Source organism: Rhinoderma darwinii, chromosome 1 (assembly GCF_050947455.1).
Source record: "Rhinoderma darwinii isolate aRhiDar2 chromosome 1, aRhiDar2.hap1, whole genome shotgun sequence".
Lineage (NCBI taxonomy): Eukaryota > Metazoa > Chordata > Amphibia > Anura > Rhinodermatidae > Rhinoderma > Rhinoderma darwinii.
Window position 1 is genome coordinate 310,138,842 of NC_134687.1, and position 26,109 is coordinate 310,164,950.

Genomic DNA, 26,109 nt, shown 5'->3' on the forward strand with positions numbered 1-26,109 from the left:
TCTGATGGGTTTTGGTTGGCAGCAGGATTTTAAATTAGCTACTATTGACGTCGAGAGCCTATACACCCGCATCCCACAGGATGCGGGTGTACAGGCAGACGTCAATTGCAGCACACAACAGGTGACCCCACATTTATTGACTTTATTTGTGAAGCTTTACTGTATGTGTTGGGTCACAATTCTTTTCAATTTGATGATATTTGGTACTGTCAAAAGTCAGGAACGGCGATGGGTACACCAGTGGCCCCAACCTTTGCCAATTTATTTTTGGCAGATTTTGAGGAAACAATGATTTATAATTTTTCTAATCCTTATGCTATATATTTACAGTTATACCTGCGCTATATAGATGATATATTTATAGTGTGGTCTGGAACTCAGGAACAATTCTTAGAATTTGTTCAGTACTTAAATAAAAATAGCATGAATATGAGTTTTACACATAAGTTTGGTGATCAGGAAATAGAATTTCTGGACGTATATGTGACGATAGAGGAGGGTGAGATACAAACAAAAGGATATCGAAAACCCACAGCTGCCAATACACTTTTACGCTATGATAGTTAGCATCCTAAACATGTAACTCAATCTTTACCATATGCTCAATTTCTACGTTTAAGAAGAATTAATAGCAGTGATGTGATATTCCTTGAACAGGCAGATGAAATGAGAAAAAGGTTAGAAATTTGTGGCTATCCCTCTAGATTGGTAGAAGAAGCTTTAAATAAAGCTAGTAACAATAAACAGTTATCTCTATTACAACACAATACAAAGAGAAAGAAAAAATTCAATGCAAAAGACGATAAAAGGTTTGTTCTATCCTTTGGTCACAGTCCAATGAGCGATGTTATCCGCATGAGCATTAGAAAAAATTGGTATCTCGTAGAAAATGATCCTTTATTAATGGAAGTTGCAATTAGGAAACCAATAATCTCTTTCCGTAGATGCAAGAATTTGAAGGACATATTAGTTAGAGGTCGCTTTTCCCAAAAAGAGAAGGGAAAGGACAATTGGTTATCAGCCATAGGACCAAAAGGTAATCACAAATGTGGACAGTGCAATTATTGCAACTCCATCATTCACACTAGGAACCTTAATCTAGGGGGCTGTGCGTTTGAAATGAATGAGCTGATAACATGCAGAACTCGATATGTTGTATATGCTATTGTCTGTAACTGTGGCAGATTTTATATAGGTAAAACCATCCGACCTATGTATATTAGATTTCGTGAACACATTAGATCACTAGTCACAAGTGAGGGCTGTCCTAGATTGATCCAGCACATGCAGGAAGAACATAAAGGTAATGCAAGATGCATGCGTTTTATGGGCATAGTTAACATTAAACCGTTATTGGCTGGAGGAGACAGGCACCGAGTTTTATTACAGAAAGAGGCTGAAATCATCCCACAGACAGGGGCACTAGGACCTCTCGGCCTTAATGACCGGAATGATCTTAGTGCCTTTCTAACATAAAAGAACCTTGTTGTTTTTAAACATAATGTATAAATAGTAACATATTGTTACTTCATTTTGACATAACATGATGTATTGTTCCACCGCATTATATATTGTGTATTTCCCGGTCTTCTAGTAATTTGTTGCATAACGTTTTGTATTGCTATGTGGATAAAAAGGCAGGTAGAGGAAGTGACGCCAAGGCCTTGAGAAAGCGTGTACGCACGTGAAACGGCTGTAGGCTTAATCCCACACCCTGACCGAGATCCAGAAATAAAGAAGTTTGTTGCAATCCGGTGAGTGCCTCGATATTTCTACTTGTTGTATTCTGATAAGTATTTTGTGAGCCAGAACAAGGAGTGGATCCTAAATACAGAAGAGGTGCAAATCCTTCCACTATACTTTTTTCTGTGTGTAGGTTCCACTCCTGGTTTTGGCATTCAAATACGAATGCTAAATATTAACTTTTGGGAGGGAGGGGGTGACAATTCCAGTTTTACAGCTGCTTTAACCCTTTAAGCCTCCATGACATAACTGTACGTCATGGATTGGCTTGCATTATGCCACCAAGGCGGACAGTTAGTTTGTACACGCATGCGACTACCACTTTATTCACACATGGGACTCGCGTTTGTGTAATCGCTGGGAGTCCCAGTGGTCGGACCTCCAGTAATCAGACATTTATCAACTATCCTAACAGGTGAGAAATGTTGTTTATGGGAAGACCCCTTTAATAGCAGCCGTATTGGTTATGTCCCAGAAAACATTAACTAAACCTCTAAATCTTTTTCTTTTGTGCATGTTTTAAATCGAAAGTGAAGCAAACTCATCTCCTACAAGTAAAAGAAAAAAATAAATCTATACCTCGAACCGAACAGATACGATGTTAACACAGCTCGTAAGATGTTTTGATGTACTGTAAATGTGAAAGCCATAGATAAGAAAATATGGGCATGTACCTGAGCACATCCATTTCATCTTTCAACGACTGTGCTTCATCGGCTAGTGTTGTTAAATCTTCATTTTGTTGCCTTAGTTCTGTGATCTCCTTCTCTAGCTCTTCACAGCGTATCCTGTAATCATCTTTGGATGCTTCAAGCCTAGAAAAGATGAAAAGCTTTGTTTAGACGAACAATTATACAAAAATCAATATTGAGCAAGGCACACGAAAAAGAGTGCAAGTTCTCAAGTCCGGAAAAATGTATCATTTACAACTAGTCTTATGTGCCGGTTTGAAAACTTGTTAGGTTCTGTTCCCTGGGGTGTTATTTGATTTCTGTTAGCCCATGTTCACACAGGGCGGATACACTGCATAAAAGTGCACAGTGTATCCGTCATGGAACCTGCAGGGAATTCCGCCCGAAAAACCGCACAAAATTGTGGTTCCGGTTTTTTCGGGCGGAATGTCCACTGCGGAAAACAGTGGTTTAAAAAAATGTAAACAGTTTGTACTTAACCCATTCTCTGTTATGTTGATGCATCCCTCTGTCTGTGTAGTCTGGCCTCCAGGGAAGACGCTGCAGCCCATGTGACCGCTGCAGCCTGTGATTGGCTGCAGCAGTCACATGGGATGAAACGTCATCCTAGGAGGATCGCCTGGACGGAAAAAGGAAGAAAAGCGTCACTATGACAACACCTGGGTGTTAAGTATAGACTTTTTGCGGCGGAATCACAAAATTCACATTTGCTATTTTTTGTGAATTTTTCCTCTCTATTGAATTCAATAGGAAAAATCCACAACAGGAGAGCAGCAATTCCAAAGAATAAATTGACATACTGCGGATTAAAAAAAAACTGTACCAGAAGTCAATTTATGAAAGGTTTTTCGGCAGAATTTTTCCGCAGCGTGTGGAGCAGATTTGTTCAAATCTCACCCACTCTGCTGCTACTGTAATTTTCCGCATTGAAATCTGTTGCGGAAAATCTGCAGTGTTTATGCTACGTGTGAACATACACCAAGAGTTCCAGTATTTTGGACAACAAGAATTGCCTAGTCTGCAGTGTTATTCCTGCCATCAAAAATACCACAATCCCAAAGATAATGGGGTCCGTCAGCTTACAAGTCGTTAGGATCCATTCATACCTCAATTATGAACAGAAGCTATGACTCTAGTGGGAACAGAGCTTAAGTCCTTAGTACTGGCAAGGTGACAGTTATTAGTGGAGGAAAAAAACAAAACGTCACTTTGCAAAACGTGTAGCCCTCATCTAAGTTATATTATGAGCTTTTTGTTTTTCTACACTTAACCATCCGATACCAGAGTATCTGTCCCGAGACTATTCCTCTTTAACCTAGGGCACTTAATAGATGCCATACTTTAGAGGCGCTTGTGAAGGCTACTGTCCAAACCGAATAGCCCCCAAAATGCATGTTCAAATATGCTATCCGCTACCATGGCCGGCCTTAGCTATGTTCGACCAGTGCGATCGCACAGGGCGCCAGCCGCCACACGGCAAGAGGGGTGCCAGCGGGTGTGTGTATCCCCGCGCCGTTGCAACTACCAGCGGGGATACATACACTAACTGCAGTCGCACCCGGGCGCTTCTTCACTTAGTGGCTACCGCTGTAGCAGCCGTAGCGGCTGCTAGCGGCGACAACTGGCATGAGGGCGGTGGCGCCGCTAGCAGCTGCTGTGGCTACTATAGCGGTAGCGACGGCACTATAGCAGAGCAGGGCCATATCTCCCTGCTCTGCTGTCTACTAGCGCCACTGTAGCTCCCTACAGCTACAGCGGCGCTAGTAGACAGCAGAGCAGGGAGATACCTCCCTTGCTCTGCTATAGTGCCCCCCTGTAGATATCAACCCCCCCCCCCCCTTCCAGGATAGCGCCACCGTAGCTCCCTGAAGGAGCGGAATCCCCGTGTGGCCGGGAATTCCGGTCCTGGAGCGCTGCTTGATGCCTCTGTCCATATATGGACAGTGACATCAGGGAAGAGGCATCAAGCAGCGCTCCAGGACCGGAATCCCCGGCCACACGGGGATTCCGCTCCTCCAGGGAGCTACAGTGGCGTTATCTTTACTGGAAGGAGGGGTGGTTGCCATCTACAGGGGGGCTGTGGGCTTTGTGGCACTACCTACAAAGGACAACTGTGCAGGAGCACACAAAATACCCAGCTTTCCCGGGTATAAAAAAAAGTGTGGAAATAAACTTAGATATAACTTTTATTTAATCTAGCTAAAAGGATTAATCCTTTACTCAGACTAAATAAAAGTTAGAACTTAGTTTATTTCCACACATTTATTTGATAGCTGGGAAAGCTGGGTATTTTGTGTGCTCCTGCACAGTTGTCCTTTTTTTCACTCCCTACCAGGGGTCTGTGCGGCCCTCCCTACAGGGGTCTGTGCGGCCCTATCTACAAGGGGGCTGTGCGGCGCCTTCTACAAGGGGGCTGTGCGGCGCCTTCTACAAGGGGGCTGTGCGGCGCCTTCTACAAGGGGGCTGTGCGGCGCCACCCACAAGGGGGCTGTGCGGCGCCACCCACAAGGGGGCTGTGCGGCGCCACCCACAAGGGGGCTGTGCGGCGCCACCCACAAGGGGGCTGTCTGGCGCCACCCACAAGGGGGCTGTCTGGCGCTACCCACAAGGGGGCTGTCTGGCGCTACCCACAAGGGGGCTGTCTGGCGCTACCCACAAGGGGCTACGTGGTGCTACCCACAAGGGGGCTGTGCGGCGCTACCCACAAGGGGGCTGTCTGGCGCTACCCACAAGGGGCTGTGTGGCGCTACCTACAAGGGGCTGTGTGGCGCTACCTACAAGGGGCTGTGTGGCGCTACCTACAAGGGGCTGTGTGGCGCTACCTACAGGGGGAATCTGTGAGTGGGGGTCTGATGGTCATTTTACTGAGTGGTAAGCTGATGGTCATTTTGCTGTGAGTGGGGGGCTGATGGTCATTTTACTGTGAGTGGGGGGTTGATGGTCATTTTTCTGTGAGTGGGGGGCTGATGGTCATTTTTCTGTGAGTGGGGGGCTGATGGTCTTCAAGTGGATTCCACCTCTGACCTCCAATTGAAATTAATAGGAGGCAGAAGATAAGTGCGGCGCTCGTTTGGAGTTTTTTTTTCCTGCGTCTTTTGCATTCGCTTCAACGGCTTAAGAAAAAACACAAAAAAAAGGTCACACAACGCTGTCAGTTGCTGAAGGAATTTTGAGGCAGATTTTTTTTGCCTTACAAAAAACGTGTGTGAACATGCCCTACGAGTGGAATGCTTGTTCTTAGCCGTTTTCTGTCTTTCTCAAAACAATTTTTGGTAGGGGCCCTGAGGAAATTTTGTTTTTCCAGTGCTGCCTCGAGTCCGAAAAGGTTGGTAAACTCTGTACTAGGGTCCCGTCATGGAGCAGCTCAGTTCATCATGGGAACGGGGCCTAGATGAGTACAATTTTTGTTTTTGTTGGGGGCACTGTCTACAAGGGGGAGGTGGGGGGCTGTATGGCACGATCTACAAGGAGGTGGTGGGGGATTATGGCACTGTCTACAGGGAGGCTATATGGCAAAATCTACAGGGGGCATTATACTGTGTGGGGGCCACTAAGCGGACATTATACTGTGTAGGGGTACTACAGGGGGCATAATACTGTGGGCACAATTAGAGGACAAAATACTGTGTCCTTGAAGGGGTTGTAATATATTAAATATTATTATTATTATACTGTATGGGGCACTAAAGGGGCATTATAATTTTTTTATGGGGCATTTTTTTTTTAATGATGGGGTGGGGCGCCGGAAGATCATTTCGCACAGGGCGCCATCTATCCTAGGGCCGGCCCTGTCCGCTACAATCACAGGGTTAGCATTCCGATACATATGATTGAAGAGTGTGGGAATGCTAAGTAGTACAGTAGTAGCACCCATGTTTAAGTACGGCATCAAAGGCTCTGTACGTCACGATATTGGTTTACATTTGCTTCTAGCGACTATGCCGAGCGTAGCAATAGGAATCCATTGACAATGTATGCCAAAAAAGTGTCCTTTTAGGAAGGCCGCACCAGCATACATTTTTACTGCTGTACTGAAAAGCGTAGTCGACTACCACGCGATAGGTCGCTTTCATGGGAGGCTATACCCAACCAATGCAAGTGTATGGCATACAGTTGCAGGTCAGGGTTTATGATTGGTGCACAGGGAGATTTTCCCTGCATGTACGCCAAATGTAAACAAATAGTGTGATGTGAACAGAGCCTAACAGAAACCGGTTTGGTAAAAGATCCTATTTAAGCTATTAGTCTATTAGACAAGAGTCTACCATGGTAATTTACTTAAATATGAACATGTGCTTATTTTTCTCAAACTTTTGCACCCTTGTTTACATTTTCTGCCAGACATCCGCACATAAACTCTGCAGGCGGATTTCAAAGTGGATTTTAAAATGTAATTAAAATGGTTGAAACTTGTAATATATCCGCAGAAAAGCCTTAATTTAAAAATCCGCAGCACGTCCTAACATCTATGTGACTCTTTTTTTTCAAAGCGTGAAGGGGATTTTGGGAAAAACTCATACACTTGAATGAGAGGTATTTTCAGTGTGGCAAACCCATTCTGCAACATGTGAATAGAACGTCTAATAAAAATGTGGTGCTGTACTGACCGGTATGAATGCTGTATTTGACTATTCTGGTCCTTGTCTATAAGAAAATCACTGTAAATTCTGTGTGCCGTTTAGAGTACATTTTACCGATTAGTCATTCATCATGGATGTATTTTTCTGACAGATGTACTTTAGGTAGTGTGCGGATCCATTATGCATAGTATACCTAAAGGTTTCTTCTTGTAACTGTTCCAGCTGTGACTGAAGCTGTAGGTGTCTTCTTCCAGCTGGACTGTTAGGATCTTCTAAAGAATCAGACTGATTCAGGCGTTCCATAAGCACCTGGTTTTCAGCAAGTAAACTGCTCTTCTCTTCTTGGAGTGCCGCAACCTTAACAAAAAACACCACATCATTTAAATAACAGTCCATAGATGAAACCGTTACTTGTGCAACCCATGGAACATGCCATCCACACAGAGCAGTCATGTCAGTCCGGCCATGAAACTATGGCAATTGCAGGGTTAAAGTCTCATTTTTTTTTTTTTTTTAATAAATAGTAATATTAGTCAGTGTGATTAGTGTAACTTTGTAAATAGTCTTTATTAACACCTTCCCGACCGCCCACTGTCTTTTGACGTCAGGCGGTGCGGGTGCTTAGTCTACAGAGACGTCTTTTGGCGTCGTTGTAAGAGAGGCTGATGAGCGCTCGTGTGAGCTCATCCTCTAAGCAGGAGCTGTAACTAACAGCTCCTGATCTTAGAGCAGCCTGCTGAACACAGCTGGGGTCGGCAAACATTCGGACTCCAGCTGTTTAACCCTTTGATTACCGCGGTCCGTGACCGTGGCATGATCAAAGGGAATTCCCCTCTTTGATCGCATCACCGGGATTCCAGTGATGCGATCAAATACCAGGGAATCCCTCTGCAGTCAGCAGTGGGGACCTACAAAGGACCCCAGGGCTGTCTGTTCCGTTTGCCTGTTCTTCGGGCACACTATGTGCTGCCCGGTCAGCAGCCTGTGTCATAGTGACACAGTGTAATGTATTAGCGTACAGAAGTATGCTAATACATTACAAGTAAAAAATAAAGTTACAAATAAAGTTATCCATTGATGGGATTAAAAAAAAAAAAACTAACAAAACAAATAAATATATTAAAAAAAGTCCCAAAAAGAGTTTTTATTTTGCATTAAATACATTTTATTGCCCCTACACTAAATAAAAACAAAAAACCTATTACATATAACCTACGGTCTACACGACCGTAATAACCTGTAGAATTAATGTAATGGGTTATTTAGCGTGAAATGTGAACGGGATAAAAATAAACCCAAAAAACGATTCCGAGAATCGCTTTTATCCTATATTCACGGCGTAAAAAAAAAATTTTTTTACCCCCAAACTGTGGGGAAAAAAAATACTATTTCTCTCGCATAAAACTAGGCCTCATACAGCCACGTCAATGAAAAAATAAAAGTTATGGCTGCTGAAACGCAGAGAGGCAAAAACAGAAAAATTTAGCTAGTCATTAAGGTCTTTTCATGCCCGGTCATTAAGGGGTTAAAAAATAGTTTTACTTTTGGAGATACAGCTGTTCTGTGTAGAGAATACACAGCAGCTGTATCGCTCGTTTTACACTGAATCAGTCAGTCCCACCGACCTGACAGGTGTAGTGTCGGCAGGTCCCGAGTGTCTGTGACATGCAGGATCCCCCTGTTATCCATCACATATAACGTTCAGAACTCAGGTGTGATCGATTACAGGTGGACCAGCCGACACTGAACCGATCAGGTCCGCAGGACTGATGGATTCAGCGTAAAGCTAACGATACAGCTGTTCTGTATAGAGAATACAGAACAGCTGTATCTCCAAAAGTAAAAAGATTTTTTAATAAAGACAAATTACAAAGTTAGGGTATGTGCACACGATATCGACAATTACGGCTGAAATTACGGAGCTGTTTTCAGGAGAAAACAGCTCCTGCATTTCAGACGTAATTGCTCGTACTCACGTTTTGCGAGGCGTCAATTACGGCCGTGATTTGGAGCTGTTCTTCATTGAAGTCAATGAAAAACGGCTCAAATTACATCTCAAGAAGTGTCCTGCACTTCTTTGACGAGGCTGTAATTTTACGAGCCGTCTTTTGACAGCGACGCGTAAAACGACAGGTCGTCGGCACAGTACATCGGCAAACCCATTGAAATGAATGGGCAGATGTTTGCCGACGTATTTGAGCCGTGTTTTCAGGCGTAATTCGAGGCGTAAAACGCCTCGTTTACGCCTGAAAATAGGTCGTGTGAACCCAGCCTTACACTAAACACACGGACTAATCTATTTATTAAAAAAAAAATGCCCTCAAAAGGTGTTCATAGCTTTTAAATATTTTAACCGTATTTAATACAAGAAAAAAAATTAAAACTGTATGAATCGTTTTCAATTGCTTGTATAAAGTATTTTGAAAAAAAATAAAATTCTGGTTTTTAGTGCATATTTTACACAAACAGCAATAGTCAGGACATAGTATACGATAAGTTTTAATTTAATTATTCTGGAATGAACCAAATACAAATGGTTTACCAAAAATAATCTTGCTTGCACTCTGGAATGTGGAGGGCAAAAAAATAACAAATGTATCATGATACCACATAACATTTAAACCTTCCCAACACTGGAGGATCTTACAATACTGTGTAATTACCCTAAATTAGAGGACATTCCATACAGGATCATCTAATACACGATGCCCATACATGTAACAATAATAGCCAATGATATGACTTGAACGAATGAGATTATTATAGGGTATTCCCATCTGACAAGGTTATGGCATACCATTATGGGCATCGTATATCTGGGACGGTCGCTGATCCGGCCACCCTTTGTGCAGGGAACTCCAAAACAGCTCCATTCAAGTGACTGGGGCTAGGTTATATTCCCCTGCATAAGGCCAGATTCACACGAACGTTGCGTTTTTGCGCGCGCAAACAACGCAGCGTTTTGCGAGCGCAAAAACCATTTGACAGCTGCGTGTGTCATGCGTGTCTGATGCGCGGCTGCGTGATTTTCGCGCAGCCGGCATCATAGAGATGAGGCTTGTCAACGCCCGTCACTGTCCAAGGTGCTGAAAGAGCTAAATCTTTCAGCACCCTCGACAGTGAATGCCGAACACAACAGCGAAAAACCTGTAAAAAAAAAAGATAAAGTTCCTACTTACCGAGAACTTCCCGGCCGTTGCCTTGGTGACGCGTCCTTGGTGACGCGTCCTTGGTGACGCGCCTCTCTTGACATCGGGCCCCACCTCCCTGGATGACGCAGCAGTCCAAGTGTTCGCTGCAGCCTGTGATTGGCTGCAACCTGTGCTTGGCCTGTGATTGGCTGGAGCTGTCACTTGAACTGAAGTGTCATCCCGGGAGGTCGGACTGCAGGAAGGAGACAGGAGTTATCGGTAAGTTAGAACTTCGTTTTTTTTTTACAGGTTAATGTATTTTGGGATCGCAAGTCACTGTCCATGGTGCTGAAACAGTTTAACTCTTTCAGCACCATGGACAGTGACTATCTCCTGACGTCGCGTACCGATAATTTTTTTGCCGGGATCGGCCAAAACGAGTTTGGCCGAACCCGGTGAAGTTCGGTACGCTTGTCCGGCTTCGCTCATCGCAAAGACACTCCGTTTGGATGTTCGGAAACAGAAAAGCACGTGGTGCTTTTCGGTTTTCATTCATCCTTTTCACTGCTGTTGCGCGAATCACGCTCGTCCCACGGAAGTGCTTCCGTGTGGTGCGCGTGATTTTCACGCACCCATTGACTTCAATGGGTGCGTGATGCGCGAAATACGCAGAGTTTTTGAACCTGTCGCGCTTTTTGCGCAGCAGACAAACGCTGCGCAAAAAGCACGGACTGTCTGTACTGCCCCATAGACTTGTATTGGTCCATGCGTGCCGCGTGAAAACCACGCGGCCCGCACGGACCGAATACACGCTCGTGTGAATCCCCCCTAACAGGAGTGTTGCTGTGCAGGGAAAAAGCTTAAAAGGGTTGGAGCAGTTCACTAGTATTGCCACTCCTTCATTTTGAGGATTGGTGAAGATCACGGCAGTTGGACCCCCATTGATCACTAATTGATCATATATTCCAGCAATACACCATTACTTTTTATGGTAGAGAAATTTCCTTTTAAGTTCAAATTTGTATGTTGTTATGTTACTAAAATGACCAATTTCAACCGCTGGAAATAGGGCTTGCTTTAAATTGTTCTCGGTTGCTACGGATTATGGTGCAAATAATCTGCACAAGAAAATACATGTCTAGAAATGCACATAAACAATCATTTCAAAATCATTGCCATGGTTGCAGATATCTTGAAATGTATACCAGCGTCGTGAAAGCAAAAAAACAGCAATGCTGATCAGATTGAGGGCATACTGACCCATGTAAGATCCAAAGGAGATAGTGAGTCAACATGAAGTTTTCAGCTTTTACAGATCATGGTGGCGTCCATTCCTGCCATTTAACATTGAAAGCAGCTACAAAGTAACGGCCATTAAAGCTGTGTATACAGGCAGGAGAAGCTGGCATAGAGAAAATGACCCTTGTTAAGCCGTTTACCCACTAGCAAAACCTTAAACAATGTTCATGCTGGCGAGCCCAAAATATAAAAATAAAAAAGTACCAGACAATTAGGCCGGGATCCCATGGGTCGGATACGCTGCGTAAAAACTACGCAGTGTATCCAACCTGGAATCTGCAGCACCTTCCATCCGAAAACCGCACTGGTAGAAAAAATAAAAACAAAGAACACAAAAACTTTCATACTTGCCACGGCCGTTGTCATGGTGACACATCCCTCCTTTGCCGTCCGATGCGGCCTCCCTGGATGATGCTGCAGCTTGTAATTGGCTGCAGCGGTCACATGGGATGAAACGTCATCCCTGGAGGCCGGACAGGAGGAAGAAGCAGGTAAGTATGAATGTATATTTTTTTCTGAGTTTCGCTTTTTGCGGCAGAATCGCACTTGGTTATCTGTTGCAGGTTTTACATCCCCATTGAATTCAATAAGGAAAACCCGCAACAGAAAAGCAACGAAAACACAGCCTAAATTGACAGGCTGCAGACCTGCTGTGCGGAGGTCAATTTATGAACGCTTTCGCTGCATTTTTTCTCCCGCAGTGTGGGCATGAGCTTTTCAAAATCTCATCCACTTTGCTGCTACTGTAAATGCTGCGGAATTTCTGCACAGAATTCCGTTGCGGAAATTCTGCAGCGTTTACACTGCGTGGGAATCTGGCCTTAGATCATATTTTCTTACCAGATGTATTACTCTGGGCAGAAACACAAATCATGCTACTACATCGATGACCTCGTCTCTATACTGCTCATATAAAAACAGTTGTAAATGCAAATCCTGTGAAATATTTGTGACGGAAGGTGTTAACGAATATTAGTATTTCGGGGCAGAAAAACACAAGTGGATAGGCAAACCAACGCAGCATTGTGTTAGTAAGATGCTGGGGTGTGGGCATTCACAACTTTACCCTTTCTTCTAGCTCATTACATTCATATCTCAGCTTATCTCGCTCCTCTTGGATAGAGAACGCCTTTATTAGCACAGAAAGCAAAACAAGAAAGTGGTTAACGCATTCCTTTTTGCTGAAACTACAACATAATACAGCTCTACTATTTTGTATGTATTCAACAATTCACATGTGGGCAATATTGCTGTGGTGGAAGAATATATTTTTAGTTTAGTGGAATACTACATATTCAGTGCCCATAGTACCTGTGGGATCTATGGGCACCATAGATATTACATGGCTGTCAGTAAATGTTTTTCCATAAACCAGCCCGCTCCATTCACACGAGGACGCATTCTTAGGCTGGGTTCACACGACCTATTTTCAGACGTAAACGAGGCGTATTATGTCTCGATTTACGCCTGAAAATAGGGCTACAATACGTCGGCAAACATCTGCCCATTCATTTGAATGGGTTTGCCGACGTACTGTGCAGACGACCTGTCATTTACGCGTCGTCGTTTGACAGCTGTCAAAAGACGACGCGTAAATTTACTGCCTCGGCAAAGAAGTGCAGGGCACTTCTTTCAGACGTAATTTGAGCCGTTCTTCATTGAAGTCAATGAAGAGCAGCTCAAGATTACAGACGTCAAAGACGCCTCGCATAATACGAGGCGCAGCATTTACGTCTGAAACGAGGCAGCTGTTTTCTCCTGAAACCAGTCTGTCTTTTCAGACGTAAAAGCCTCTCATAGTGTGCACATGCCCTTATGGTCGAGCAAACAAAGAAGAAGGTGGCACAGCCAGAGGTAACTGACACCATTCAAGGAATGCCTTTGGGAATCTGATTATACAGGGTGGGCCATTTATATGGATACACCTAAATAAAATGGGAATGGTTGGTAATTTTAACTTCCTGTTTGTGGCACATTAGTATATGGGAGGGGGGAAACTTTTCAAGCTGGGTGTTGACCATGGTGGCCATTTTGAAGTCGGACATTTTGTATCCAACTTTAGTTTTTTCAATGGGAAGAGGGTCATGTGACACATCAAACTTATCGAGAATTTCACAAGAAAAACAATGGTGTGCTTGGTTTTAACGTTATTTTATTCTTTCATGAGTTATTTACAAGTTTCTGACCACTTATAAAATGTGCTCAAAGTGCTGCCCATTGTGTTGGATTGTCAATGCAACCCTCTTCTCTCACTCTTCACACACTGATAGCACCAGCGCAGAAGAAATGCTAGCACAGGCTTCCAGTATCCGTAGTTTCAGTTGCTGCACATCTCGTATCTTCACAGCATAGACAATTGCCTTCAGATGACCCCAAAGATAAAAGTCTAAGGGGGTCAGATCGGGAGGCATTTCTTCTGCGGTGTTGCTATCAGTGTGTGAAGAGTGGGAGAAGAGGGTTGCATTGACAATCCAACACAATGGGCAGCACTTTGAACACATTTTATAAGTGGTCAGAAACTTGTAAATAACTCATGAAAGAATAAAATAACGTTAAAACCAAGCACACAATTGTTTTTCTTGTGAAATTCTCGATAAGTTTGATGTGTCACATGACCCTCTTCCCATTGAAAAAACTAAAGTTGGATACAAAATGTCCGATTTCAAAATGGCCACCATGGTCCATACCCAGCTTGAAAAGTTTCCCCCCTCCCATATACTAATGTGCCACAAACAGGAAGTTAATATCACCAACCATTCCCATTTTATTTAGGTGTATCCATATAAATGGCCCACCCTGTATAACATTTTGATGTATATTTTAGGTAAATTATATAATGGTGCTTTATTTTGGAATATATTTTAGGGGACGTTTCTAGGACTGGCATGCTTTCTATATGCCTCTTTGGGTGTATTTGGCACTGGTCAAAGTACTTTTTTTTTTATCTCAGTTGCACTATTTTACTGGCAGAAATGAGAAATATTTTTAGCGCGAATACAAAATAGCAGTGGGCACTCATAAAATATGCATTTAAAGCCATTTTATATGTGGTTAAAACCAGAAAACTGCCGCAATTGCATTACTAAATCAGCCCCATTATATTTTGGTGGTCTAAACATCCTGTTTTGCACTAGGTGGTTATACTTTATTTAACGGAGGTATGGCAAAAAAATTCACCCATGGTGAATCTACAGTTACATCTCAGAGCTTCGCTTTAACGGAATTCCCTTATATGCCAGTTATGTGATGAGGGTTTCCCCCCCCAGAACCACTTATCATAGTCCTACATAAAGGTACATGACAAAGCATGGTTGGACAACCTGCTAACATGTTTCGATTGATCTGATTTCTAAATGCCTACACAGTCTTCCACATAAACACCAATCCAAATCAGCGTGGTCTTTCCGTTCAACCTTTTTGCCAGAGAAACAGATGAACGGAAAGCCAAACGGAAAGAAAATCGCTTCCTTTTGCATTACTATTGATTTCAATGAAATTTTTTTCTTTCAATTGGTTTCAGTTTGCCTCCATTCCGCTAGGTTTCCGTTTTTACACAGAAATAATAGCATTATTGACCATGCGTGTTTTTGTGAAAAACAAAACAAAAACAGAAACCTGGTGAAACGAAGGCAAACGGAAAGAAAAATAATACCATTGAAATCAATGGTAATGCAAAAAGGAAGCGATAGTTTCCTATTGGCTTTCCGTTCATCTGTTTCTCAGACGGACAGGTTGAACGGAGCAGATGAACGGAACGCTGATGTGAACAGGCCCTTACAGGAGTAAAACAGACGGATCTTGCGAGGACAGAAATGAAAAATAAAGTAATATATAAATGTTTATGCATTCACATTACAAGCCTAGCCATGTTTGCAATGGACCAGCATCTCAACTCAAAAGAGCAAGACATTTATGTGTAAGACTCGATTCGCACCATGTCTGTTATGTACAGACGGAGTATACGCTGAGAAAAATCTCCCAATGTATATGCTGAAATGTTCCATAGACTTTAAAAGGGGTTGACCATGATTATAAAAACATAGCTGCTATCTTCCAAAAACAGCACCACACCTGTCAACAGGTTGTGTGTGGTATTGCAGCTCAGCTCCGTTTACTTCAATGGAGCTAAGCTGCAATATCAGACACAAACCATGCACAGGTGTGGTGCTGAATTTAGAAGAAAGCATCCATATTTTTCTAATCCTGGAGAACCCCTTTAGGGCTGGTCCACACGTGGCATAAATACTGCAGATTTTCCGCAGCGTGTTTCGTTGCGGAAAACCTGCAGCATAATACAGTAGCAGAGGAGTGGATGAGATTTCATGAAATCTCATCCACACGCTGCGTACCTGATATGCGGAGATTCCGCACACAAATTGAACTGCGGTGCGGTTTCTTAAGCCACAGCATGTCAATTGTGGTTGCGGAATCGCCAGTATTTTGTTGCAGGTTTTTCCTATTGAATTCAATGGGGATCTAAAACCCGCAACAAACAGTCAAGTGTTACGACTTTTGCGGCGGAATCGCATCTATTACGCCGCAAAAATAGCAACTTAGAAAAAGAACACCTCCTTATACTTATCTCTGACATCATCCAGGCCGGCCTCCTGGGATGACGTTTCATCCCATGTGACCGCTGCAGCCAATCGGAGGCTGTAGTTGGCCTGCTGGCCAGCCTTCTGGCATGACGTTTATTCCCAGGAGACCACTGCAGCTTGTGATTGGCCGCAGCGGCGGTCACATGGGATGAAACGTCACCCCAGGAGGCCGGCCTGGATGACGTCAGAGGGCCAGCCTCCTGGGATGACATTTCATCCCATGTGACCGCCGCTGCGGCCAATCACAAGCTGCAGCGGTCTCCTGGGAATAAACATCATGCCAGAAGGCCTGCCGGCCAGCCAACTAACGCTTCAGTTTTCCGCAGCAGACATTCAGTGCGAAAAACTGCACCACAATTTAGTTTTTCGCCCAGAATTCCTTGCGGCCACAAGGGCGGATATAATGTGTACCTTTACGCAGCGTATCCGCCCCATGAGATCTCACCGTAAGGCCGGGTTCCCACATAGCGTAAACGCTGCGGAATTTCTGCAATGGCATTCTATGCGGAAATTCCACAGCATTTACAGTAGCAGCAAAGTGGATGAGATTTAGAAAATCTCATGCCCGCACTGCGGAAAAAAAGCAGCATAAACGTTAATAAATGAACCTGCGGTGCTGAAATTAGATCAATTTACACTGCTTTTTTGTTGATTTTCTGTTGCAAGTTTTCGCCATTGAACTCAATGGGAATGCCACTTTTGTGGCGATTCCGCCGCAAAAATCGCAAGTAAGAAAGAAAAAAGAAAAAAGGTTATACTTACCTAAAAGTCCCTGCTTTTTCTCCAGTCCGGCCCCACATTGCCTGAAATGTTATCTTAGGAGGCACAGAAGAGAGGGAGGGGCTAAGTATAAACGCTTGATTTTTTTTGTTAGCGCTGCTTCCCACAGCGGAAATTGCGCCTGAAAAACCGCATGGGTTGCAGCGTCATCCAGGGAGGCCAGACTGGACGGTAAAGGAGGGACGCGTCATCATGGTAAGTATGAACGGCCACGGTAAGTATGAAGATTTTTGTGTTTTTTTTTTTTTTTTTCCTACGGTGATGCGGTTTCACGGACAGCATGTGCTGTGGGTTCCAAGTCGGACACGCTGCATAGTTTTTACGCAACGCATTAGACCTGTGGGAACCCAGCCTTATTGTCCAAATGCATACCAAAATTATGTCCGTACCACTCCTAAACACAATTAATTGGTTGTAATGGTACTCGTATGCAGAAGTAAAAGCATGTTTTTATGTAAAGGTACAAAATAAAAGGTGGCGTGACTTCAGCCTTACATGTATTTACACTTAACCTTCAACCTGTATCTAGAGCTATAAATTAAAAGAAGCAACTACAATTTCAAGCAATAGCTTTTAGATCGGATACCCTAAGCAATGAGAAATTACACATGAAGATACTCCTTGAAAGGTTAATGTTAAAAACACTGTTGAATAAGCATCATTTTATTTTAGACATGAAGCAGATGTTTAGTTGTGGGTAATGTATAGATAGGTAATGTGTATCCGCTATTACATTTCTTCAGCGTTGACTGATTTTTGGTTTGGTTTCATCACGGCACAAATATAATTTTCTATTGTGAGTCTGAAGTAGCCTGAAATCCAACTCCTGTTTTATCAAAGGCTCAGACCACTGCGCTGTCCCTCATGCCTTACATCGCAGCTCTGACTTTTCATAAAAGCGGCTGTGTCCGAGCACGAGCTCACCAGAAATTCAGCGCATGGAGAGCGAATTTATATTACAGCAATTACATAATGATTAGAAAGCAAATTAACCACCGGAAAATGAGGAGTCCAAATAAACCACAGTAAAAAGGAGCCGAGATGTTGTGTCAATGTTTACGGATATTAATCCCATTAATGAAAACAACAATATTCGCAGAAAAATGTGACTAATGTCTTATTTCACGGCATCACTTCACATCCAGCTGCTTGGGTTGACAACAGTGCATTTTGCTGATTTATCGTCACAAATATTTGCACACAGAAACTAACCTGCATGTCAAGTTCATGGCATCTCTGGGCAATTTCTTCTTTTGCTGCCAATGCGTCATTCAGTTCTTCGGTTGTTTTCTTTAGCTATTTAAAGAAATTATTAGTTACAGTTAAAATGTTCTATTGGTTATAAGGTCCAGTTTCCAGAAGTTGGAAAACCACTTTGATGGTGGTAGTCCAACAATAGTAAAATGCAAATCACATTCTAATCTTTGGGGGTCTGACCTCTGGGACCCCATCTATTCCCAAAACTCTTGTCCCCAGCCCTTCAAGGTTCTGCTTGACAATGGGTCCTTCAGAATAAAAGAAAAAAGGCATCATCCTCATGAGGTTTGCAAGTTCTCACGTCTCCCTAAAACTATTGTTGCTATTGCCTGCACTGTAGTCCTGGGTTCAAATCCAACCACGGACAATGTCTGCATGGATATAGACCAAAAGAATACCAACAGACAGAATATGATAATGATAATAGTGCTCGAAGCATCAACATTTACACTGTAAAGCACTGTTGCTAGTTATGTGAGCGGCACGTTATCATATCCTAAGTATTGACCAAGATACACTTGGTGCGTCGATCAAAAGATTTAGCATGAGAAACTGACAAAGAAAAAATGATCGACTTGAAGCACGTGAAATACAAAAAATATATATACAATTTTTATTGAATAAAGACATGAGACAAGTAAAAAGATGGAATAAGGATAAGTCACACAACGGACGAAGGCAGGTGCCGAAACGCGCGTCGGGTGTAGACGTCCCATCTTTGCATCACAATGTCTACTGGTATGTTGAACAAATACTTGCCATCTTCAGCAGCTTGCACAAAACTTTGCTTCTAACTCTTTGATTACACTTCAAAACCAGCTTTTGCACACCTAAACACTGCTCTATACTATTGTATCCTGTTGGCGTTGTTTATACATTTTCTTTTTTACTCAAATCGCCACTACTGTACGAAATATATGCATATATGTGTTTTAGCCAGGTATGCTGTTATTTATCTATTTGCTGTCATAATACCTTATTGTTTCCAACATGTTGACCAAATTAGCACATCTGATTTATGATTGATGTGACGTCCTTTTTTATTGTGTGACTTATCCTTATTTCATCTTTTTACTTGTCTCATGTCTTTATTCAATAAAAATTGTATATATATTTTTTGTATTTCACGTGCTTCAAGTCGATCATTTTTTCTTTGTCAGTTTCTAATGTCTGCATGGAGTTTGTATGTTCTCCCTGTGTTTGCGTAGGTTTTCTCCGGATACTCCGGTTTCCTCCCACACCCCAAAAACAATAGGAAATTTAGATTGTGAGCCCCAATGTGTAAGTAAGGAGATCTGTACAGCGCTGCGGAATATGTTGTCACTATATAAGTAACAGAAATAAATAAAAAATAAATCCAGCAAGTTCGAAGGGATGAAAATAATTCTTCATTGTAACAGAACAGTGTATACATAAACTCCAGCACTACACATGCGTGTCTTGAACCACATGGTGCTTACTCCGGGCAACCAGTAGGAATCACAGTTACAAGCGTGTTATAATGTCATTGGGTGCTGGATTTTTCAAAAAAATGTCTATACATTCTGAAGTCACTATTAGGCAGCTTCTTAAATATGCTACCTGTATGGATCCAATAGAATCTCCTTTCACAATGAAGAAGATCAACATTAACCCCTTAATGACACAGCCTAGTCTTGGCCTTAAAGGGGTTTTCTGTCCCCAATTTCACATTTTTAAAGAGGTCTGGGCACACTAAATATCTTCCAATAACCCCCCCCCCCCCCCCAAAATACCTTCTTTCTGATGTCCTCATGATACCCCTCCTTGCAAATTTTTCCGTTTGTTTACATCCAGGAGTTCCGGTCCATGTTAGTTTCCCGTCCCGCCTAGACTACATTTACCAAAATGCACAAAGCTGGTATTTCAGCCAGCTCGAGCCGCTTAGCACACCTCCTCTGTTCTCAGAAAGACCGCACATTGGTTCTCCATCGGTCGCTGGGAATGGCGCAGGCAAGTCAGCAGGGCTTGCGTGAAGAAAGATTAGTCACGCAGGTGCACTGGAGGCAATGAACTGAGCATGCGTGGAGGAAACAGTTAGTTCGAACCACGCATGCTCTGTGAATTATTGAGCCTATCCGGCCCTCACCCTTGTACATGACGTCAGTAATGACGCTCCGTTCATCGAGCAGATGGAAGGAAGTGTGGACAGTGAACGGACGGAAATTCACCGGAAGAGTGAAATTCAGATGGTATTGGCGTCACGTGACCAACGATTCGATCGGGAAAACCGTACAGATTCTCCAGCGTGAGTAATTTGAAAAGTCACTTGTATTGCCAGCTGTAGGTGATTGACCATTACATGTCAGGTTCTGGAAAACCCCTTTAAGGCTCCGAGCCCATTTTACAAATCTGACCTGTGTCACTTTATGTGGTAATAACTCTGGAATGCTTATACCTCTCCAAGCGATTCTGAGATTGTTTTCTCGTGACACATTGAACTTTATGTTAGCGGTAACATTTGGTCGATATATTCAGTGTTTATTTGTGAAAAACAGCAAAATGTTGAGAAAATTTAGAAAAATTAGAATTTTCCTCAATTTAAATGTATCCGCTTGTAAAAAGTATAGTAACTCCACACAAAATAGTGACTAGTTCACATTTCCCATATGTCTACTATATGTTGGCATCATTTTTTGAACATTCTTTTATTTTTCTAGGACGCTACAAGGCTTAGAACATAAGCAGAAATTTTGAAGTAAATTTAAAAAGCCTTTTTTTATTAGGTACAAGTTCAGTTCTGTAGCGACTTTGAGCGCCTTCTATATTAGAAACCCCCATTAAACACCGCATTTTAAAAACTAGACCCCTCAAAGTATTCAAAACCGCATTTAGAAAGTTTTTTAACCCTTTAGGCGTTTCACAGGAATTTAAAGCACAGTAGAGGTGAAATTTACAAACTTAATTTTTTGTATGCAGAAAATCCATTTTATGCAATTTTTTTTCTGTAACACAGAAGGTTTTACCAGAGAAACGCAACTCAATACGTATTGCCCACATTCTGCAGTTTTTAGAAATATCCCACGTGGCCCCAGTGTGCTAATGGACTGAAACACAGGCCTCAAAATCACTTAGTGGATTTTGTGGCATTTTATATTATATTTTAGGCACCATGTCCGGTTTGAAGAGGTCTTTTGCTGCCAAAACAGGGGAAACCCTCCCAAAAGTAACCCATTTGGCAAACTACACCCCTCAAGGAACTTATCGAGGGGTATAGTGAGCATTTGGACCCCCCAGGTTTTTTGCTGCATTTTGTGGAATTAGGCTGTGCAATTGAAAATCAAATTTTTTTCAATAAAAAGGTACATATTTTTAATTTTTACAGGAAATAAAGGAGAAAAAGCACCCCAAAATTTGAAAAGCAATTTCTCCCGATTACGGCAATACCCCATATGTGGTTATAAACTTCTGGTTGGACAAACGGCAGTGCTCAGAAACGCAGGAGCACTTTTTGGCATATAGATTTTGCTGGATTGGTTTCTGGACGCCATGTCGCATTTGCAGAGCTTCTGAGGTACAAGTACAGGGGAAACTCCTTAAAAGTGACCCTATTTTGGAAACTAGACCCCTTGAGGAATTCATTGTAGTTTTCATGGGGTGCATGCGACTTTCTGCTCAGTTTTTATTCTATTTTTTATCAGGTGTGGTAACTAAAAAAATAGCAATTCTACTATTGTTTTTTTATTAAAAAACTTTTACAGCGTTCACCGTGCGCTATAAATTACATATACACTTTATTCTGCGTGGCAATACGATTATGGCGATACCCTATGTTTATAGTTTTTTTTTATGTTTTACGGCGTTTGCACAATAAACTTTTTTATAAAAAATCATTTACTTTTTGTGTTACCTCATTCTAAGAGCCATAACTTTTTCATTTTTCCATCAAGAAAGCCGTGCGAGGACTTGTTTTTTGCGTAACGAACTGCAGTTTAGATCAGCACCATTTTAGGTACATGCGACTTTTTGATCTCTTTTTATTCCATTATTTCGGAGGTGAAGTGACCAAAAAAATTGTGATTCTGGAATGGTTTATTATTATTTTCTTTTACATCGTTCACCGCGCGGGATAGATAACGAAATACTTTTATAGTTCATGCCGTTGTGGACGCGGCGATACAAATTATGTATAGTTCATTTTTATTTTTTGTATTTTTTTTTTAATAATAAAGATTTATAAGGGAAAAAGGGGGATTTTTACTTTTATTACTTATAAACTTTTATTTTTACACAACTTTATTTTAACTTTTTTTTTTTTCTGTCCCACTAGGGGACTTGGAGGCAGGAGGCCCTGATCGCTATTCTAATATACTGCACCTAACTTTGTCAGGACTTTGTCAGGCTTTGTCAGGCTTCCGTAGATGGCATAGCAGGAGGCCATAGCAACCATCGGCGCCAGCGATCATGTCGCGGGAGGTCGATCGTGACCCCTAATAAAACACCGCGATCGCTATTAAACGCGGCTTCTGAGGGGTTAATCAGAAGGGACCACCGCGATCGTTCCCTGCTGAAGGAGCTGCGGAAACTGCTGTACGAGACAGCAGTTGTCACAGCTCCTGTATGGGCCGGGAGGGAGGCTGGAATGGCCATTCCTCCCGTCAAGGTACTATTAGGTCATGGAGGGTTAACGATGCACTCATCATGACCTAATAGTACACCGGGAGCGACATTGCTCTGATTGGTCCATGAGTTTTCACGGACCAATCAGAGCGATCGCCGACCTAGGACTACTCTCATTGGTCCCGGGCCGGCTAGCGGTGATGGTCAGCTGTCTGTGACAGCCGTCATTACAGCTCTGTCACTGTACATTAAGACATGGTGACGGTTTGATGTCATGACGAATATATTAGTCATGGAGCGTTCAAGAGTTAAATGATTATTAAATTATGGCATTTTCTGTTTTTAAGCAACTTTGAAAATCACTTCTATTAAAACCTTTTTTACTTCTTAACCCCTTCACGACCACCCCACGTAGATTAACGGGTTGCAAAGCTGGTCGTTGTGCCTGCAGCCCGTTAATCCACGTGTGCTCCTAACAGAGCACACAGACGCTCCCCGCAGCCCGGCATCTCCCAGTACAGGCTGCTACTAGCAGCCTTAGTACTGGGGGAAAACATCGGGTCGGATCACAGCGGTGATCCGAACCGATTAACCCCTTAATTGCAGCAGTCAATAGTGACCGCCGCATTTAAGTTTTTATAGCAACATCGGCACCCCGCTACGCGATTGCGGGGGCCGATTGTTGCGGGGGGCGATTGCTATGGCAACCGGAAGCCTAACAAAGGCTTCCTATCTGCCATTACGTTAGCCGATTAGGCCCCGCCCGGAGGCGGAGCCTGATCGGCTTGCTGTCAGTGAACAACTGACAGTTCTAATACATCAAACAAACAGTTGGACCGTCAAGTCCCCTAGTGGGACTAAAGAAAAGTGTAAAAATAAAAGTTGTAAAAATACAATAAAAGTTTCAAATAATAACACAAAACACAATCGCCCTTTTTCCTTTATCAAGTCATTTATTATTGAAAAAAATAATAAAGCCATACATATTTGGTATTGCTGCGACCGTAACGACCTTAACTATAAAAATATTATGTTATTTATTCTGCACAGTGAACGCCGTAAAAAAATAAATAAAAATATACTGACATAATTGCTATTTTTTGGTCACTTTGTCTTCCAAAAATTGAAATAAAAAGTGATCAAAAAGTCGCATGTACCCAAAAATGGTACCTATAAAAACTATAACTCGTCTCGCTAAAAATAAGCCCTCATACAGCTCTGTCAACGAAAAAATTAAAACCGTTATGGCTCTCACAACTTGGCGACAGAAAAAATCCATTCTCTTTACAAAGGTTATTTTATTGTGCAAAATGTTGTAAAACATAAAAAAGTTCTATAAATTAGGTATCACCGGAATCGTACGGACCCGCAGAATAAAGGTAACATGTAATTTATAACGCGTGGTGAACGCTGTATAAAAAGAATTTAAAAAATAGTGTCAGAATTGCTGTTTTTTGGTCACCTTGCCTCCCAAAAAAAAAGGATAACATGTGATCAAAAAGTTGCATGTACCCCAAAATGGTACCAATAAAAGCTACAGCTCATCCCGCAAAAAAAAAACAGCTCTCATACCACTACGTCTATGAAAAAATAAAATTAGCTAAGGCTCCAATAAGCCAGGAAATAAAAATATGCAGTTGTGCCGGCCCGAGGGGAACATTTCTTCTGTTTCAAGTGGCGAATTATCAAGGCCCCTAAAATTAGGGAACCAGGAAGGGGAGGGCCCAAACATATCTGCTGAAAGCGAGGGTGCCCGTATTATACCAGGACAACACTTCTCAGCAAAATTCCTCAAATTGCAAAGGTGCGGAGTGTGGACCAAAAGGGGGATAAGAAAGGACAGTTTATCAGTGCGACACCGGCCTGTGCAGAAAGGATTGTGTCACAGCGTAACACACATCTATGGATTATTTTATTGTTTTTGTTTACCCCATTATTATACCGCCTGACTATGCCCCTTATATACTCCGCCCGGCTTACATGTACCCCACATTATAAACGGAAACACCAGTAAGACTCAATACAAGACTACTACAAGCAAAATCCACACTCCAAAAGCCAAATGGCGCTACCTCCCTTCTGAACCCTACAGTGTGCCCAAACAGCAGTTTACTTCCACATATATTGCATCGCCATACCCGGGAGAACCCTTTTAACAATTTTTGGGGTGTGTGTCTCCAGTGGCACAAGCAGGGCGCCACATATTGGCATATCTATAGAAAAAAATCCCATTTTCACTCTGCAACATCGAGTGCACACCAATTTCTGCCAATCACCTGTGGTGTTAATATGCTCACTAAGCCCCTAAGTGAATACCTTGAGGGGTGTAGTTTCCAAAATGGGGTCACTTCTGGGGGGGATCCACTGTTTTGGTCCCACAGGGACTTTGCAAATGCGACATAGCGCCCAGAAACCAATCCAGCAAAATCTGTACTCCAAAAGCCAAATGGCGCTCCATCCCTTCTGAGCCCTACTGTGTGCCCAAACAGCAGTTTATGACCACATATGTGGTATTGCCGTACACAGGAGAAGTTGCTTTACAAGTGTTATGGTGCTTTTTTTCATTTATTTGTTGAGAAAATGAAACATTTTCAGCTAAAACTACGTCTTATTGAAGAAAAAGGATTTTTTTTAATTTTCACTGCCCAATTCTAATAAAATCTATGAAACACCTGTGGGGTCAAAATGCTCACTACAACCCTAGATGAATTCCTCAAGGGGTGTAGTTTTGTGAATGGAATCACTTTTGGGGAGTTTCCACTGTACTGACACCTTAGGAGCTTTGCAATAGTGACATGGTGTCAAGAAACCAATCCAGCAAAATCTGTGCTCCAAAAGCCAAATGGCGCTCCTTCTCTTCAGATCCTTGCCGTGTGCCCAAACAGCAGTTTATGACCACAAATGGGGTATTGCCGTACTCCAGAGAAGTTGCTTTACAAAGGTTGTTTTTTTTTTATTCCTTTATTTGTTGAGAAAATGAAACATTTTGAGCTAAAGCTACGTCTTATTGGAAAAAAAGGATTTTTTTTTATCTTCACTGCACAATTCTAATAAAATCTATGAAACCCCTGTGGGTTCAAAATGCTCACTACACCCCTAGATGGATTCTTCAATGGGTGTAGTTTCCTAAATGGAGTCACTTTTTTTGTGTTTTCACTGTTTTGGTCCCTTAGGGGCTTTGCAAATGCGACGTGGTCTCCGCAAACCATTCCTGCTAAATTTGAGCTGCAAAAACCAAATGGCGCTCTTTCCCTTCTAAGCCCTGCCGTGTGTCCAAACAACCGTTTATTACCACATGTGGGGTATTGTTTTACTCGGGAGAAATTGCTTTACAAATGTAGTGGTGCATTTTCTCCTTTTAGCCCTTGTGGAAATTAGAAAAAATTAGCTAAACCTACATTTTCTTTGAAAGAATGTAGATTTTCATTTTCATGACCTACTTCCAATAATT

The 26,109-nt window shown here is 42.4% G+C and overlaps 1 protein-coding gene across 4 annotated transcripts in view; it reads right to left on the bottom strand.

The window, feature by feature from the left end:
• The window catches only part of HOOK3 (hook microtubule tethering protein 3), a 98,616-nt gene that overhangs the window by 33,407 nt on the left and 39,100 nt on the right, over positions 1 to 26,109 (bottom strand). For all 4 annotated transcript variants that reach the window (XR_012847586.1, XM_075825518.1, XM_075825520.1 and 1 more), the window contains exons 8-10: positions 18,036 to 18,119; positions 7,209 to 7,372; positions 2,418 to 2,558 (exon numbers count right to left, since the gene is read on the bottom strand). Coding sequence is in view for 3 of the 4 variants with exons in the window: in XM_075825518.1 (XP_075681633.1) it covers positions 2,418 to 2,558; positions 7,209 to 7,372; positions 18,036 to 18,119 (389 nt within the window). In the remaining variant the exon portion in view is untranslated. The remainder of the gene's footprint in view (positions 1 to 2,417; positions 2,559 to 7,208; positions 7,373 to 18,035; positions 18,120 to 26,109) is intronic.